At 45.1% G+C, this 18610-nt stretch overlaps 1 protein-coding gene across 1 annotated transcript in view; it reads right to left on the bottom strand.

The window, feature by feature from the left end:
• Positions 1 to 18610, bottom strand: part of LOC121144949 (phospholipid-transporting ATPase FetA-like) — a 50914-nt gene that overhangs the window by 26890 nt on the left and 5414 nt on the right. The window contains exons 5-11 of the mRNA XM_040963593.1: positions 15461 to 15533; positions 15009 to 15079; positions 14560 to 14642; positions 13711 to 13869; positions 10640 to 10728; positions 4303 to 4499; positions 1469 to 1677 (exon numbers count right to left, since the gene is read on the bottom strand). Of these exons, the coding sequence (XP_040819527.1) occupies positions 1469 to 1677; positions 4303 to 4499; positions 10640 to 10728; positions 13711 to 13869; positions 14560 to 14642; positions 15009 to 15079; positions 15461 to 15533 (881 nt within the window). The remainder of the gene's footprint in view (positions 1 to 1468; positions 1678 to 4302; positions 4500 to 10639; positions 10729 to 13710; positions 13870 to 14559; positions 14643 to 15008; positions 15080 to 15460; positions 15534 to 18610) is intronic.

Below are 18610 nucleotides of genomic sequence, written 5' to 3' on the forward strand. Positions count from 1 at the left end.
GGTCTCTGCTTTTAGTTTTTGAGAGTTACTTAGGCTGGGTCATAGAGAAATTTAAAGAGTTTTTTGCTTTGTTTTTATAAAAGCTTCTTTCTTCTGATTCTTCATCCTAAACTTGTAGTCAAGCTGCCTCAAATCCCAGCAGGCCTCACAAGCCACAATACAGAGGGGTCTCCTTTCTCTAAGCTAACGTAAGGAGAGGTTGGACTCAAAAATGAGGGCAACTAGCTGCTGCGTCTGAGAGACTTCATCCCGTGGAAGCCCTGCAATCAGAAAAGTTACCTAGATGTGAAGTGATGTGAAGATACTTCTAGAATGCTTAGGATTCTTCACTGGCAGGTAATACAGCCAGGTAGGCAGAAGATAGCCCTGATGCCAAGCACACAAATACTTAGTCCTTCGCAGTCCTACCCAGTACACAATGAGGTCTTAGAGTCAGAGAATCTAGATCTCCACCTACTCAAAATGAATTTATCTAAAAATAAGCCTTTTGAATTTATGCATGTGAAAAGTTATTTGGCAAGGTTCATAGGAAATATTAAACTGTTTTATCTTATTTGAAATTTTTTGTTTTTTTTTAATGAAGGTTGAAATTCACAGGATAGACAATGCCAATTTAAAACTATACAGTTTAGAATCATTTGATACATTCGTAATAGTGTGCAACTACCACCTCTCTCTGGATCAAAGCCTTTTCCCTAGCCCAGACTATTCCATGTCTCTTAGCCTTTCAACCATGATCGACGTCCCCTGTTTGCCAGGGCACTGAGCAGTATGATCAAACCCACAGGAGAGCAGACAGGTGAGGGACTGGGCCTCATCAGCCCACCCTCCATGGGCTTCTCTCAAAGCTATGCATTCGTCTAGAGAGGGAGCAGATTAGCCATGTCAGTAACACACTGACTGCTCTGATTGACTTCTTAATTTACTTGCAACTGGCGGTTTTATAGACCTGCAAGTATATTGTGCTAATTTCACATTTGTATACATCATGGGGTGATTATCAAGCTAATTAACATATCTGTCACTTTGCATATTTGGTTTTGCTGTGAGGATGTTTCAAATCTACTCTTGGTAATTTTGAAATACATCATACATTTTTATTAAGAACTTATTTCTCCTGTTTAGCCAAAGCTGTGTACCCCATTACCAGCTCTTGTCTGATTCAATATAGGAGTGAGCTGAGTTACTGCTTTTCCTTAAGACATTGGGAACACTTGAGGAATGGAGCCTAGGACTTGCACATCGTGGTTTTCTCAAATGGATTGCATCTAGAAGGTGCCAAATAATTGCTTTCTGGTTAGAATTGAATGAGCTGGGTGTTCTTAGCTCGGTGAAAAGACAGGACAGGAGAACAGGAGGCAATTGCAGATTTTCAGAGGTGTTTAGATTTAGAGCTAGATTATCCTGGAGAAAAATCTACAAAAATGAAATTCCCCAGGACTCAGGGAAGGCGGGAAGCCATGCATACCATAGAGATTCCCATTAACAGAACACTTGAGGAAAATCATGATGTTCTGAGTCAAGGTCCCCGTTTTGTCGGAGAAAACATATTTAACCTGTCCAAGTTCCTCATTAAGGGTAGTGGTGCGAGCCTGTGCTGGTGTGTTCTTTGGTGCATAAAACATCTTCCGATCCCAGTTGATGTAGTAACTGTTGCCCAGTCTTATTAGTTCCACACTAAAGAGGAAGCAAGAAGAGAAGGGTCCTGGGTCAGGCTAAGACAAGTCAACGTATCATGCTGGTTGCCTCCTTCCCAATCTGCAGACCTCTCCTGCAAGCCCTTCCCACCACTCCACAGTCTTGCAGGACACTGAGCACAAGGCTTTACCTCCTAGATGCACATACACCTGAGCCACTCGTCGGAGTTGAATCTTTCTGTAATGCCTTTTTTTTCCAAAATGTGTCCAGGAAAAGTCACTATTTTGGAACTTGCATGATCCTGCAAGGTCTAATGGAACAACAGCTAACCCACACAAGCTGATGCTGGCCTAGCCAGAGGGTTATTACTGCTTGCCATGTGGGGAAGAGGGAGACACTTGGCATCCTTGGCGTGTCTGTTTTAGAACAAAGGTGCTAAAGCTTGCTTCTGCCAAGTGCCATTGGGGTATTTACAATACCATTTGCAGGTTATACAAAGTTATCAACTTCAAGATCAAACTTGCTGTAGAGTTACTGAATTTTGAGTCCTTACTGTGATTGATTGGTCGCCTTGGTAGAGCCAGACCAAATGATCCCACAGGCCGGCCTTACACAGGAAGCTGTGAAACTCAGAAACAGGTTAGGGGTCAATCCTTAATAAATTCCCCAAGGAGCCAGCCTCCCTCTGGGCACCTCCTTCTCCTCATTCTATGTGAATTCTCCCCAGTGCCTTGATCACAATCTTCTTTGCCTTTCAGTGACATCACTTTGTGCTGACTCTTCATGGTTAACAAGCAACTTCACATGAAAAGCAGCGAAGACTTCTAGGGACTCCCTTGCCCGTTGTCATGCATCCTGCACATGTGGTTGGCAGTTTTATTAGCAGTCCAGGGCTGGGAGAGAGTGGCCCAGAGCCTTAGGGACCTTGACCTGTGGGGTGAGGGAGGAGGTGTGTAGGCCCTCATCACCAGCCATCCCCAAGACCCTCCTGCTTGGAGTCACGCTCCCTTCCTGTCCACCACACTAGCCACCACAGTGCTGGTTCTAACCTGAATCCTCATCCCAAGATCTCCTGCCTCAGAGAGGCATTTGCTGCCTCTTCAGCACAAAATCGTACTATTTGGCCTAAAATTGGAAGATTGGATGGATGTGATCTTAAATTATCATCTAACACACCTTAGTCTATGTACTCGTTGCTATCTGAATAGCAACTTTGAAAAACTTTCATTCTCTTTGATTCATGGAGCTTCTTGCTTGTTTTATTTTTCCCCATACTTTGACAAATACCACTCCTTTTTCCCTCTTCAAATATCAAATTATTATTTTCTCCTCTAAGCCATCTGTCTCCAGCAAGAACTAATCCAGTTCTTCTTCTTCTTTTTTTTATTACATTGCATTATGTGACACAGTTGCAGGCACTGGGATTCCCCCCATAATCCAGTTCTTCTTAATGTTCCTACAACAGCTTTAAATATACATATACACAAGCATATACTTCTCTTATGCTATTTTTATATTGTAACATAACTATTTATGTATAAGTGTTTTTAGCTACACTGTATGCTTCTGTAGGGAAAGGGTATTCTTATTATACATGCTTCTTCAAAAACATTGTATTGATTGATTTATTTGAAAACAAGATTAAATAGAGAGGGAGGGACAGAGAATCTTCTGTCTGCTGGCTCACTCCCCAGATGGCCATAATAGCTGGGGCTGAGCCAGGCTGAAGCCAGCAGCCAGGAGTTTCTTCCTGATCTCCCATGTAGGTAGCACAGGTTCAAAAACTTAGGCCATCTTCTGTTGCTTACCCCAGGCCATTAGCACGGAGCTAAATCAGGAGTGGAGCAACTAGGACTCAAACTAGCATCCATTTGGGATGCCAGTGTCACGGGAGGCAGCTTTACCCACCATGCCACATGCCCAGCTCCTATTGTCCATTATTCTATCCGTAGCACTTTGTACTGTGGTTGGCACAAGGCAAGTGTTCAACACACACTTATTAAATAAGGTACTTTAGTTACAGGTTACTTTAGGGGCTGGAATTCCAAGTGCAGAGTCTAGGGAACCAGGAAAGGAGGACACCAAATTGTACATGGGATGTATGTGTACAAGGCAATGCTTGGACCAGAAAAAGCAGATTGAAACATGGTAAAAGATGACTTCATCTACTCCAAATGTTTGTCCAAGGCACTTGTGAAAGAGGGGAGAAAATAAAGTTAGGGTTAGGGTTCCATTTCATCTCCAACTGTTAAGGCTTGAACTCAGATCCCAATCACATCCTTGTACCATTTGTCACATTGTTTCTGTGGGACTGAGTGAGCCAGGAGTGAATACTTGCCCCTCATCTTACTGGTAAATGAGAGGCTTCTCCCAACTGGTGTGCATTTTCTCAAATTGGTTCGCATGTTTCTCTGCCTTCTTTCTCTACCAGCTGAAGGCAGGAAATGAATAAGCTAGCAGTCTGGACACAGAAGGTATTTAAACTACCTTATATGTATTTAAGAGTGTTCAGCACAATAGGCATTGTGGAATAGGCAATGTGCATTCTAAAATCTGACGCTCCAGCCAGGAAATTTAAGAAGAACGTATGAAGACAGCTTCTCTGTCCGCCCTCCCTCCTCCGGCACCCCCTTCCCCATTACCCAGTGGGTCACAGGAGCCTACCTGACATAGAGGGAGATGGGCACCATGGTGTTGAGAACAATGAAGTAGGACCAGAATGTAGCGAGAGAAGAGACGGCTGAGGAAGAGACATAGCTCTTCCATGGCAGAAAAACCTGGAAGTAGTAGCCAATGCTGCTCTCCCAAATGCCATGCCCAATTGCTAGCATAAGACACATGATGATTAAAAGCAGGAAGATCTATTTCAAAAAGAAAAAAAAAAGGAATTTAATGAACATTTCATTCAATGTATGTGCCATTTCAGGGCTGCTCTGGAGCCTCATCTCCACGAAGGCTCTCTCCTTGGAAGGCAAGTTCCAGGCTCTGGTATTGACAGTGGAAAGCATTTTGCCTGCAGTCTCTTACTACAATTATCCAATCAAGGTCAGCTGCACTTAATCTGTTGCCTTCCCTACTGTGTTAGGAAAACTTCTCATATTACTTAATTTTACCTCTAAGTAGCTTAGTGTAGCTCTAAGACAGAAAAATCTTCCAAAACATATTAATAATAGCTTCATCACTTAACAATGATCAATATATACTCAATATCTTTCAATACCAAAAATAGATTTGAGAGTAAGGTAAAGGCTTGGGAGGAAAGAAACCCTGAGAAAATATAGAATACAATATGCTCTTATTTTAAGCCTGGGGCAGGTTCACATTGAGTAGCTCAGCTCTTCGGGATAGGGGTGGTGACAGCAGGGGTCTCTCTGGGACATAAAACCCTCCTGTCTCAATCTCAATCCACATCCCCATTCTTCTCTCATGAGTCCCATGAACACCAGGCTCCAGGAGTCACAGTTCAAGGTTTTCTCATGGTTCAAACTAAGCCTCAAGGATTAGTTCTGCTGGTTTGGTTTACCTTTTTGGATAGTTTCTGTAGCCCATGTGAGACTCAAGTCCATATTTGCCCAGTTGTTACTGCCTTGTGTCCTAACTCATAAGCTCCAGTAGGAAAAACAGGGAAAGTAAAATGACTGGTGTAAATCCACGTGAACTCCCCCCTAAAGCACCCTGCTTCAGGATAACTGAGAACTACCTGTGATTTCTAGAGATGTGTCCTGCCACCACTGTCAGATTTTGAGTCCCAGATTCTAAGTCCCCCGGAACCAAACTGAACCAACAGAAACACCACCTATCACCAGAACATGCCCGCAGAGAGCAGGGCTACCCCTTAGCCTGAGCACAGCTGGGACAGGGCACAAGCAGTTCTTCCTCCATTCCTAGAGCTTTTCCTGCCATCTGGGGCCCTTTGCAGAAATTCCACATTTTGTCTTACTGTGGTGGTTGGTGCTTAGTCTTTAGAGCTTCATTTTGTGGGGTTAGTGAGTTGGCATAACAGGCTAATTCTCCACCTACAGCTGCTAGCATCCCAAATGGGCATTGACTCAAATCCTGGGTGCTGCATTTCCAGTCCAGCTCCCTGCTTGTGGCCTGGGGAAACAGTAGAAGATGGCCCAAGTCTTTGGGCCCCTGTACCCCCATGAGAGACCTGGAAGAAACTCCTGGCTCCTCAGCCCAGCTTCAGCTGTAGCTCTGGCTGTTGTGGCCATTTGGGGAGTGAACTGGTGGATGGAGGATCTCTCTGTTTTTCCTTCTCTCTGTAACTCTGCCTTTTCAATGAAAATACACAAGTCTTTAAAAAAAAAAAAAACCTTCACTTTGCTTCCTTTCAATAGGAAGAAAGAGACAAGAAATTGTCAGTTTGGTGATTGTGACAAATCCCAGAGATTACTTGCTCATTACCAGTCTGTCAGACCCAAAAGGAGCAGTTTTCCATTTAGCAAAACATGGCTCCCTTGAATCAAAGCTACTGAAGCTCTTTGGCCTGCTCATCCTTTGGCCTAGACTGGGAGGTCACAGTAACAAGAGATGCTGGGGCTTTTGACAGCACAGCCTGCTGTCCTACCCTACCTGCTACAGCCCTGCCTGGCAGCCCCAGCTCAACCCCGTGACTGTCTTGGCCCACCTGCGCAGCAGCTCCAACCAGCTTCTGCAGCAGCCCGGCTCACCATACAGCCAGTTCTGCACCATCCCACCTTCCCCACCTCTGCGCATGGCCCCAAACTCCCTTTCTGTGTCCCCCAACCCCGAATATCTCTTCTGTGCTGTAGAAACCCCCACATCCATGATGTTGCAACTTGGAATCAGCACTAGCTAGAAATTCCCATTACAGGGCGTAGCCTGTGTCTTTATAATGCCATGCTAGCATTAGGGTGGCAACACTCCATTCCTATCATGCACCTGAGGCCCTGATATTTCTGAAAGTTTTTAAAAAGGGCATAGAAACAGGTGGTACTTACCTCCAATCCAGAACCACTCCCTAATGCCTCCAGGCAGTCTAAAGACTTGGCCTGTGACTCTGTTGAGGCCCTCTTTCTTAAGCCGCCACCCTGCACTTATGCCTTGAGTGTGCACTTTGCAAGTAAATAAATCTGGCTTTTCTGTTGGCCTTCAACTATATCTCTTCCTTGAATTCCTTCTCCAGTGGAGACAAGCACCTGAACCTGTATAGGCACCCTCTTCCAATAGCCCTTTGCACCCAGGCTTCTCTCTGGCATCTTCCAACTCAAGCACACTGCTCCTGTGCCTCACAAATACAGTCCTAATTCACAAATGGAATTCAGACAGCCTTGTCGCATGCAGGTAAAGCTGTGGGCCAGGAAGAAGTAACTTTTCTTGAATATGCCTCCCATGCTTGCCAAATGTCCCCCAAAAGCATTTTCCAAAATTGGGGATGGGAGGTAGGAGGATGGAATGTTCAAACCAGAAAGATATCCACTTCAGCTTGCTTCAAGAAGCAAGAGTGTATTACAGCCAACTACACTGACAGTGTCCTGGCTCATTTACCAATAAAAAAAGCAAACAAACCCTAAGAGCTGGTAAGAATTCAACTATTTTAAAAACATTCCTTCATTTGATAACCATCCAACACGTATTTGCTATGCAAGGCATTTTCAACAGTAAAGAGATGAATAGGATATATTTTCTACCCTAGAGGCTCATAATTTTGCAGCTGAGTTCTTCATTAATTGTTTTGAACTGACTCAACAAATGAGATAAAACTCCCATTATGGGTGAGAATAGACAGCACACTAGACAAGTTAAAACATGAAGATAAAATTAAAAAAAAAAACCTAATGCTAAGGGTTGTGAGGAAAATAAACAAATTAATAAGATGAAGATCTTGGCAGGGTTGGCTACTTCAGAAAGAGTAGCAGAGGAGGCATCAGTGAACACTGGCAAGCATGGACATCACACACAAACTTGAGGACAGACACTGCAGCAAGGGGAAGGGCCCGGGCAGGAGTTCATCTGTTCCCTGACATGATGCGTAGTTCGCCTGAGTAGATCTTTCTAGCCTGAAATAACTTATACAAAGAAGTTTGAAAGCAGGACCCTGCTGGCTTCCTGGACTTAGTAGCACTAGTGATAAGTGTGATGCTAATGTAATTTCCATTTTTTAAGCCATAAAAGTGTTTTATTTTCTCCTAAAATCTACAATTCCAAGGAAAACTCTTTGTTTTTTTTTCTGTATCAAGGGTAAGGGCAGAGATAAAGAGAAAAGCCCACCCAGCCTCCTACCCATCCCAGGGTCCCCAACCTGGGGCATCCTTCTAGGCCACTGCTTAAGTGGTTTTGACATTTGAACAGTTCTGAATTGCTGCCAATCTCACGATTCCAAGCACAGTGAAATCTCTCCTGAATCCACTGGCTGACATAGTCCACCTTAGAGTCTGTTTGCCCAGATTTTCACCACCAACAGATGGCTGGGGTGATTCTGTCCTCCATCCTCTGTGGAGGTACCAAGTGTCCTCTGCTGGTTCTGATGAACTTACCACATCCTCCATGTGCACCTGGACATGTTGTCCATTGCTGAGTCTGAGCCTCCGACAAGGCTAATTTCCACTTTTTAAAGGACAGTTATTCTTATTCCCATGAGACTTGCTGGGGTCCATGCAGTGGGTGTGGAGCACATGAAGGTGTGAAGAGAACTGTTCCATTACAGGCAAGGCCTCTAGGAATTTCCTGCTGCATGGCAGGGCCCAATGGATATCTCTCCAACCACCTGAAGGCAGTTCCACCTCCCTTTGCATGGACACTGGACCACCCCGCTGATAATTCTGTAATCTACTGAGGCATTATTTGCTGCTGAGTTGGTTTTTACCATCAATGTGAGCTTGGATAGTTGATGTTCTGCACAGAAAAAGCTATCGACCTCTCAGGTCATTTGATGGATCTTTGTCCTATGACTGAAAAGTCAGGTGTTGCTTTGCTGCTTGTACTTTCATGCAGCCTAACCAGGAAGTCATGATGTTCATCTTTAAATGCCGTGGAGTGAACACAGTAGCCCAGACAGCACGCCATCCTTATTGAAGAGAAGTCTGCAGGAGTCACTTCACAGATGTGGGATTTGACAGCGGCTGCTCTGCCAGCAGGGCTTTTCCCAACAGGTTTAGCTGCTGCTACCTGCTGGCTGCTTTCTCTGCCTTATGAGGGCAGAGAGGAGAAGCAAGAGTTCGCTGAAGACACAGATCCCTCTACACTGCTCTACTTGGCAGCAGCAGTTCTCTGGGCCTGCTCATCCCAGACCTTCCTGCCACTCCTCTCATGTTTCCTGGCTCCCATAAAGGTTTCTTCCTTGTTTTGCTTGACTCTACATTCTAGAAACTTCCTAAGAAGGTATGCAAGGGTAAACTTTTTGTCCTTACACATATGGATATTCCTTTACACTTGCACTTCATCAATAGCTCCACTGGATTTCTGTTGTTGACTGAGAAGGTCAACAACAGAATCAATCAATCAATTAATTAATTAATTAATTAATTAATTTTGGATTGGCAGATCAGAGTATGGACAGAAACAGAGAGAAAAATCTTTCATCTACTGGTTAACCCCCCCAAGTGGTCACAATGGCCAGAACTGAGCTGATTCAAAGCCAGGAGCCAGGAGCTTCTTTTGGGCCTCTTCTGCAGGGTCCCAAGGCTTTGGGCCATCCTCAACTGCTTTCCCAGGCCACAATTAGGGAGCTGGAGGGGAAGTTGGACAGCCAGGAAACAAAATGACAGCCAAGTGGGATCCCAGAACTTGCACGACGAGGATTTAGCCATGGATCCAATGCTTGATTCCTGGTTCCTGCACCTGACCTTTTCTTCTCTGAAGAAGATATCAAGATCTGCCTTTTTTTTTAAAGTCACATTTTATATATCTGAGAAAGAGAGAGAGAGAGAGAGAGAGAGAGAGAGAGAGAGAGAGAGAGCGAGAGAGAGAGTACTTACTTGTTGGTTCATTTGTCAAATGCCTGTAATGGGGCTAGGGTTGGGCCAGGGCTGGAGCCAGGAGATTGATCTCAGATCTCCCACAGGGTTGGCCAGAACCCCAGTACTTAGCCATCACCACAGCTTCCAGGCTTGCATGGACAGGAAGTTGTAGTCAGCAGGCAGCATTTTTTCGTATGTTTGTTTGCCATTTGGGTTCATTCCTTTGTGAAATGTCTGCCCATTTCCCATGCCCATTTCTTGAGTGGTTTGTTTGTTTTGGTGTTTTAGTTGTTCTGGAGATCTTTGTATATTCTGGAGATTAGTCCTCTATCACCTATGTAGTGTGCAAAGACCTTCTCCCATTCTGTGGGTTGTTTTTTAACTTTGTTGATTGTTTCCCTTGCTGTACAGAAGCTTCTTAGTTTGATGTAGTCCCAGCTTCAGATGGACCCAGTTCTGGCCATTATGGCCATTTGGGGAGAAAGCCAGCAGATGGAAAAGCTGTGTGTGTGTGTGTGTGTGTGTGTGTGTGTGTGTGTGTGTTTCTCTCCTCTTGTAATTCTTCATTTTCAAGTAAAAATAGGTTCTTTTATGTACTGAATGTTTCATCTATTTGAGAGTGAGGAGAGAGACAGCTTCCATATCCTGGCTTACTTTCCAAATGCTAACAAAAGCCAAAAATCTAGAGCCAGAAACTTCATTCTGGTTGCTCATGGGGCTGGTAAGAACCCAGCTACTTGAGCCATCAGCACTGCTTCCAAAGTCGGTTTTCCCCAAAGGCTGCATCAGGAGCCAGAGCACTATAACATAGATCGTAGGTGTTTTAACTGCTAGGCCAAACATGAGCCCCTAAAAGTGCGGTGGCTGTTTAAGCAAGCACAACACTCCACTACACAGATGTAAACCTGACTCCTTCAAAATCAACTTAGTTCTTTTCTGCCTCAAACCCTGCAAGACTTTCCAATGACCAAATTCAGAGCTGCAGATAACAGCTGCAATGCTTATGGGAAGAAGAAGGAAATGTTAAGAATGTTAAGAATGTTTGTTAAGAAACAGAAAAAAAATCACCTCTAACTTACCCAGAGCACAAGTACATTCATTAAATGGTCGATGCGTGTCTGTTTAAAAGTAGACTTCCCGCTGTTCTGCATCAACTTGGTGTCTGGGCCTAGGTAAAAGGGGAGATGTGAGCTCTTGGGAATACTGAATACATTCAGAGAATTGGAACTGGGTTGGAATGTTCTTTTCTGATCACCTAATCTCATCTCCTGGCCCAGTTTCAGAAGCTACAGTGTTGCAGAAAAGCTCCCAGTGGGCGCCCATAACGACAAATGGAAGAACCTTCGGGAAAGAGTCCCAGAGGCTGCGAGCTGTGTCGGTGCTATCACTCTCTCTGTAGTGCCTCAGGCTGCCTGGACTTCCGTTAAGGCAGGCCAGGAGTCACAAAAATCTCCCTCCTCAGGAATTTACTAATAAAAAGACCTCTACCTTCTTCTGAGGAACCCCTCTACCTGGCTGGGCCCCACTGAACGTCTTGAACTAGAAGAGGGGAAAAGGAAAAGGCACTAGTAGTGATTCATTTTTATAATGACTTTTTTCACACTTTTTATTGGAAAGGCAGATTTACAGAAAGAAGCAGAGACAAACAGAAGGATCTTCCATCTGCTTGTTTACTCCCCTGGTGGCTGCAATGGCCAGAGCTGAGCTGATTTGAAGCCAAGAGCTATGAACCTCCTCTAAGTTTTTCACATAGCTGCAAGGTCCCAAGGTTTTGGGCCATCCTTGACTGCTTTCCCAGGCCACAAGCAGGGAGCTAGTTGGGAAGTGGAACAGCCGAGAAATGAACTGACACCTCTATGAGATCCTGACACTCGAAGGGGAGGATTAGCCAATTGAGTCATTGCACCAGGCCTGAATATTGATTTCATTGGAGAGGGAAGCTAAGTAGCAGAATGTTCTGGAGCGGAGAGCCCAAGACAGGCAAGACAGGCAAGACAGGCAGGACAGGAAGGAGAAGTAAGGAGCTCTCCATGTCCTGGAATTCAGTTACTAGAGACAAGGCTGTTGAGAAAACCTGGAAGTTCTTGGGAGAAGCTGTCAGATGTGATTTTCCTGGCATTTCGCCATCAGACTGCCATTCCTGCATGAGCTCCTCAGTGTTTACATGCCAGGGCTGCACCTCCTTGCTAGGTGGGCAAACCACTGACCAGGTGCAGCACATGCCATGCCATGAGTTTCTGGGAGGCTGGAAGTCAGAAGTTTGGCTGTGAGCCTGGGAAGGCTGGCCGAAGAAGGTCGAGATTACAGTAGGACATGTGCATTGCAGAACACAGGCAGTGGCTCAGTTCTGTACTGAATACATCTGGATGCCCTGTGGCAGCATCCCTGCTCCTGATTCAGAGCTGTCCAGAGTCACCCACTACACAGAGTCAGTCAAGAATCAGAGAGAAACCTTCACTATATTTGTGCTGGTTGACAATCTTACTGCTAGTGAAGTAGGGATGTCAGGGGAGACGTTGGGCTGAAAAATAAACTTTTAAGGGGAGCTGGCATGATGGCTCAACCAAGCTAATCCTCAGTTTGAAAGTGCCAGCTTTCAATATGTGGGTGCCAGTTCATGTCCCAGCTCTCCACTCCCCATAAGCTTCCTGCTTCCCATAAGCTCTCCACTTCCCATCCAGCTCCCTGCCTATGGCCTGGGAAGACAGTAGAGGATGGCCCAAAGCCTTGGGACTTGCATCTGCATGTGAGACTTTAAAGAAACTCCTGGCTTCAGATCAACTCAGCTGTAGTTGTTGTGGCCATTTGAGGAGTGAACTAGCACACAGAAGATCTTCCTGTCTCTCCTCTCTGTAAGTCTGCCTTTCCAGTAGAAAAATATGAATATTTAAAAAAGAATCTTTACAAAGTGGCAGTTGTGAGGGAGAATGTTTATACTTCAAATCTTCTGAATTTAGGAGCTAGTTAGCCTAAGATGTTGCCTGTCTAGGTCAAAGCCAATGAAGGAAGTTTTAGCTTGGACTCCTAAGCTTCTCCTAGGCTGTGGGTGCTGGTCTTTTCCATAGCACTCATAGTCAGGGTCAGGTTGACCAACAAGGGAGCTCTAGGAATGTGAGTTGTGTCCTATGCACTGTAGCAAATCCCTCTTAGTGCTTCCTACCATGGTGGTGGTTGTGGCTGCCCATTATTGCCAAGGGGATGGAGTAGCCTGGAGGCTCTTTCCACATCCCTGAAATACATCATAATCCAGTGTCTGAATGGGTTATGGTTATAAATGACTTCTCTAGAACAGTCACTGCTAATGAGCCATGCATGCCTCTTCTCCAGCATGAACCTTCCATATAGTATTTTATTGTCTCCATAATGACAACTGGATCTAGTCTCTCTTCATGAGAGTATTCTGCCTCCATACACATTATCTTCTTTCACATTTTAACTCTTCCTTCTTTCCTTCCCTCCTTCCTTTCTTTCTGCTCTGTCATTCTGTCTCTCCCTCTCCCTTTCTTTCCCCTCCCCATTTATTTTCTTCTAAGGCAGAACAGAAGAGAAAGAGAGAGAAAGAGAGAGGCCTTTTATCTGCTGGTTCACTTCCCAATTGACAATGGCCAAGACTGGGTCAGGCCAAAGCCAGGAGTCTGAAATGCCTTTTGGTTCCCCCACATAGGTGGCAGGAGCCCAGCCCTTAAGTTATCTTCCCAGGTGCGTTATCAGGGAGCTGGATGGGAAGTTCAGCAGCTAGGAAATGGAATGGTGCTCAGATGGGATGCCAGTATCATAGGCAGCAGTGGCTTAACCCACTGTGCCATAATCCCAGCCCCTCACATCATAAATCCATTGTGCTTCCACCACGTGTGTACAGCCTTATCCGTCCAGATATAGTTCGAGACTCTCATGGCTGTTCTATGGTCTTGGAACACAAAGCTTTCCTTTAACAAAGTCAGGATTGATGTGTTGCAGTTCATTACTTGGAAAACAGATTTTTTTCCCACTAAGAAATATGGTCTTGTTTCTCCTTATCTCTCTTATTTATCCCAAAGCCATAGCATTCTGGTATATTTCTTATTACCATCTCTATATTCTAGAAACAATATGCCCACAACTTAGCCATGAGTGGAATCTAGCGGTAGGCTAGGGCTCCAGGGAAACACACCTGTATAAATCACCAGGCCATAGCACCAATCTGTGTTCCTAATGACACAGCCTCGGAGTAGCAACTTGTCATGGTCCAGGAAGTAGTCCTTCTCCTTATAGGTCAATACTCCTGTGAATTTGTGCAACTTGTTGTTAGGAAGCTCGCACTTGACTTCTCCTGCAGAAAAATGGGGAGGCGTGTTGGCTCTGGGGTCTTGGGTCTTTCCTTGGAGGATGGAAAGAGCCCTAACACAGGCAGTTATTTCCTGTGCTCTCTCAGCTACTGCCCATTTCTCATCAGCTCCCCAGGAAAAGGCTTAGGGGTCATCGAACAAAAACAATTCTGTATGTGCCCCCAGGTCATCCAAGAGAGAGGAAAAGCAACCTGGAACTTATTACCCCAGCATGGCAAAGCCAGATGAGCTCCACATCCGAGGAAACACAAAACCACTCCAAGCAAACCTATCTTCCTCTAAAAAAGTAAAATAATTGGACTTCTTCCTGACTTGTAAAGTTTGCCCTTTGAAATATTTAAGTAATACTGAAAGAATAAAGCAAAGAGTAAAATCCACCTATTGTCTAGAGTGAAATGCTGATAACCTAGGCTATCTCTTTCTAAGGCTTTTTCTATACACGTATATGTGTACGCATCAACATGAGTATGTTTCCAAAACCAGGTTTAAATTATATATAGCAATCTGTCTTTTTCTGTTATTAATATGTCATGAGTGGTTTCCATACCAGGTGATATCAACGTGCAGATTATTTATAAATTGTATGGAATGTACAGCAGGGATGGCACCACACTTCATTTAACCCACCTCCTATCAAGGAAGATGCAGATGAGCAAACCTGTTTCCTAACTCACCATCAAAGGCAGACAGCAAGGCCAGGTTATCTTCCATGTCACAGGTGCAGGAGATGGCCTGCTTCACTTTCAGATTGGTTTCCCTACAGGGAAGGACACAGGTTCTGCAGAGCAGGACACACACAGTAGCAACACAGGTGTATTTTCTTCTCCTTCTTCATGGGCCTTAACACAACAGATGCTACTGCTGGGGCTGGGGCTAGAGCTTTGAGCCTTAAGCGTCACTCTCACTGTTCTCTTCTCTCATGCTGGTACTGAGGGGCTGACTGGAGAGCTGAAACATCTCCAGGTTAGAGATGGAGAACAGGGACCTCAAAGCACTCAATGTTAGACTCCAGGGTACGAAGCATTCAGCTGTAATTAATTCCCTGCATTGTGCTGTCCCTCAGTGAGAGACCCCTCTAGCTTGGCTGAACTGTCTTCATGGCCTCTCAGGAGGGGACACTCACCCGTCCAGGTCCGCTGTCTCCACATATGCCAGACTGTATGGCTCACTGCTGGAGAGTAACAGCATATCTGCCTGTGGGCAGAAAAGTCAGAGAAGCTAAGGGGCGCAGGAAGGCAGGCTCTTAACAGGGCAGTGTGAGCAAAGCAGCCCCTTGGAAACACAGGTTCATCCTAAGAATTTTTCAGGCACTTGGTTCACTTTTTTTTTTATGTTGGTTTAGACTCCATCACTGTAGCTGTGTGCCCTTCTAAACCATACACCACTTGCACTTTATGTGTAGCTATGGTAACAGATGGACAAGAACAAGCTTCTTACCAAGGGAGCTGTGGGTTGTCCCTGTTGCAAATTGAGGCAGACAAAGGTCCCCCAAGGCTGCGGCGCCCCAGGCGCTGTTAGAGTCCCGGTTTCCGCCTCCCGCCGCAGGCAAGAGCCAAGGCCAGGGGGAGGACTCACCGTAACAGGCTGGTTATTTTCTAGTTTGATGATATTTCCCACTTGGACATTCATCCATTTGTCTTCCTCCATCCTGTAAGAAAATAAACGACCTTCAGATGCCCTCTCTGAGAATTTACCCCAGGCTCTGTAACAACCAAGAAACAAGATGAGTGAGGAGACTGAGGAAAACCACCCCCTCCCCCACACACAACCCAGATGACCACACTTCTTTGGGATACATCCTTGGCAGAATCAGGAAGGGGCCTGCTCTGACTTCCCTTCTCAAGAGTTTTCTAAAACCCTGTGGAAGTTGTTGTCAACACACACTGCTTTTTAGTTAAAATAGTCAAGAAAAGGAGCATTAGCAAGGAAATGATTGCAAGTGGAGCAGCCATGAATCAAGTGATGCTCATATAGGACGCCAGCATTGTGGGTAGCAGCTTAACGTACTATGCTTCAATGCCAGCCCCAGCTTGAGTTACCTTAAAGTTTTCTTTTAAAGACTTATTTATTTTTATTGGAAAGGCAGTTAGTTATACAGAGAGAAGTCAAGACAGAGACAAAGATCTTCTGTCCACTGGTTCACTCCCCAAGAGGCTGCAATGGCCAGAGCTGAGTCTATCTGAAGCCAGGAATCAGGAGCTTCTTCCAGGTCACCCATGTGGGTGCAGGGTCCCAAGGCTTTGGGCCATCCTCTGCTGCTTTTTCTCATGTCATATGCAGGGAGCTGGATGGGAAGTGGAGCAGCCTGGATTAGAACCTGTGCCCATATGGGATTCTGGATGTGCATGACAAGGACTTCAGCCACTAGGTTACCATGCCAGGCCTAAGCTACTCCCCCACCACTTTTTTTTTTTTAAATACGCCTTTTAGGATGGTCAGTTGGTGCAGTAGTAGAGGTGTCCCTTGAGATGCCTGCAGCTCCCACATCAGAGTGCCCAGGCTAAAATCTCAGCTGCATTTTTGATTCCAGTTCCCTGTATGGTGCACTCTGAAAGCACTGAGTGATGATACAAGCCCTTGGGTTCCTGCTGCCCAAGTGGGGGACTCAGACTGAGCTTCTGTCTCCTGCTTTGGTCCTGGCTATTGAGGCCTTTTGGAGAATGAACCAGTAAATGGAAGATTTCTCCCTCCCTTTGTCTCTCCCTTTCAAATACATCATTTTTTAATAAATTATTTTGTGTTATTTTATTTTCTTTAGAGAATGCTCTGCTAATATTAAAAAGTAATGGTTACAAGCATCTGAGAAAGATCTCTTTTGTTTTGTTTTGATCCCACATTCATTTTTATGAGTCCTCTAATAGATCCCACATTCATTTTTATGAGTCCTCTAATAGTCTACCTAATATGATTTTCACCAGTAAAACCTGGAAAAACAAAGACTTTGAGATTTTGGCTTCTCCTAGAAATTTTAAAACTATTTCGCTATGTTAGGAGCTGTCAAACTATTCATAATTTGTTCCTGGACATGATTTAAGGGGAAAAAGATATGGTCCAGGTTTGGAAAAGGGAGAATTATTCCCTACTGATTTTTAAAGAACATTTATTTTGAAGGTCATTTTTGTTGTTCTTGTTGCTGTTGTTTTTCAGAGAGAAGAGCAGAGACAGAAGACAGGTCCTCCAGCCTCTGGTTCACCCCCCAAAAGGCCAGAGTTGAGTTGATCCAAAGCCAGGCTTCTTCTGGATTTCCCACTTAGATGCAGAGGTTCAAGGGCTTGTGTCATCTTCTGATGATTTCCCAGGTCACAGGCAGAGACCTGGGTCAGAAATGAAGTATCTGAGCCCAATGGTGTGGCCTGGCGGCTGGGGTCCTCGCCTTGAACACACCGGGATCCCATGCAGGCACTGGTTCTGGTCCTGGCAGCTCCACTTCCCATCCAGCTCCCTACTTGCAGGAAAGCAGTAGAAGACGGCCCGAGGCCTTGGGACTCTGTGCCCGTGTGGGAGACCTGGAAGAATTTCCTGGATCCTGGTTTCGGATCGGCATAGCATCGGCCATTGCGCTCGCTTGGGGAGTGAATCATCGGACGGAAGATCTTTCTCTCTGTCTCTCCTCCTCTCTGGATATCTGACTTTCCAATAAAAGTAAAATAAACCTTTTTTAAAAAAAGAACTAGAATAGCTGGGACTTGAACCAACACCCATATGGCATGCCAGTATTGCAGACTGAGGACTAGCCTGATAGGCCACCACACCCTACCAACTTAAAATGCTCAATTGTGCCATAAATACATTTTTTACTTCCAGTCATTGTATGATATGTTGTGGTTTAGAAAACATGGTCAGAGGCTAAAGAAAGCAGAGCTTGGCTTTGAATGGGCCCGTTCACATTATATTCACTATTGCATGTGAATGGTACCTCCTGGGGGCTCTAGAACGTACTGATGCTTCCTGTACTTAGACATACTGAATAAGATACAGCCCACATGCTTCACAAACAAGACTGTACCTAACGTCCAGTGAGGAGCCATGAGAGAGGAGAGCCGTGAAGCCCAGGACACCAGGCATGCTCTAAAGCTGTTCCTGCCCTGGATCAGGGAGGAGCCAGGGCTTCTATCATCACCTGACTCAGGTTTCAGCCTCTCCCATCACAGGGAGAGGTAAAGCGTTAATATCCCGAGAGGCAGTGGGGTTGCACCTAAGAGTCCCCTGCAAAGCCAGGACACTAGGCAGCATCATGAGTGAAAATAGGAGCTTAACAAATAAAAAAAAATTAAAAAACAAAAATTAAAAAATTAAAATTTAAAAAAAAAAACCTACTTAAGGGCCAGCACTGTTGTGTAGTGGGTAAAGCTGTTCCCTGTAGTGGCGGCATTCCCATAATGGCACCAGTTAAATCCTAGCTGCTCCATTTCTGATCCAGCTCCCTAGCTGCTCCATTTCTGATCCATTTCTGATCCATGGCCTGGGAAAACAGAGGAGGATGGCTCACATTCTTGGGCCCTTGCATCCATGTGGGAGACTTGAATGAAGTTCCTGGCTCATGGCTTCGGCCTTGCCCATCCCTGGCTGTTGCAGTCATTTGGAGAGTGAAACAGCAGATGAAAGCTCTCCCTCTCTGCCTCTCTGTCTCTGTAATCCTGCTTTCTAAAAAATAAATACATACATATTGGAAAAAAAAAAACTGCCAGGGCTGACATGGTGATTCTACAGGCTTTTTGGGTGGTA

Source organism: Ochotona curzoniae, unplaced genomic scaffold (genome assembly GCF_017591425.1).
Source record: "Ochotona curzoniae isolate NIBS_2020 unplaced genomic scaffold, NIBS_Ocur_1.0 scaffold_3208, whole genome shotgun sequence".
Lineage (NCBI taxonomy): Eukaryota > Metazoa > Chordata > Mammalia > Lagomorpha > Ochotonidae > Ochotona > Ochotona curzoniae.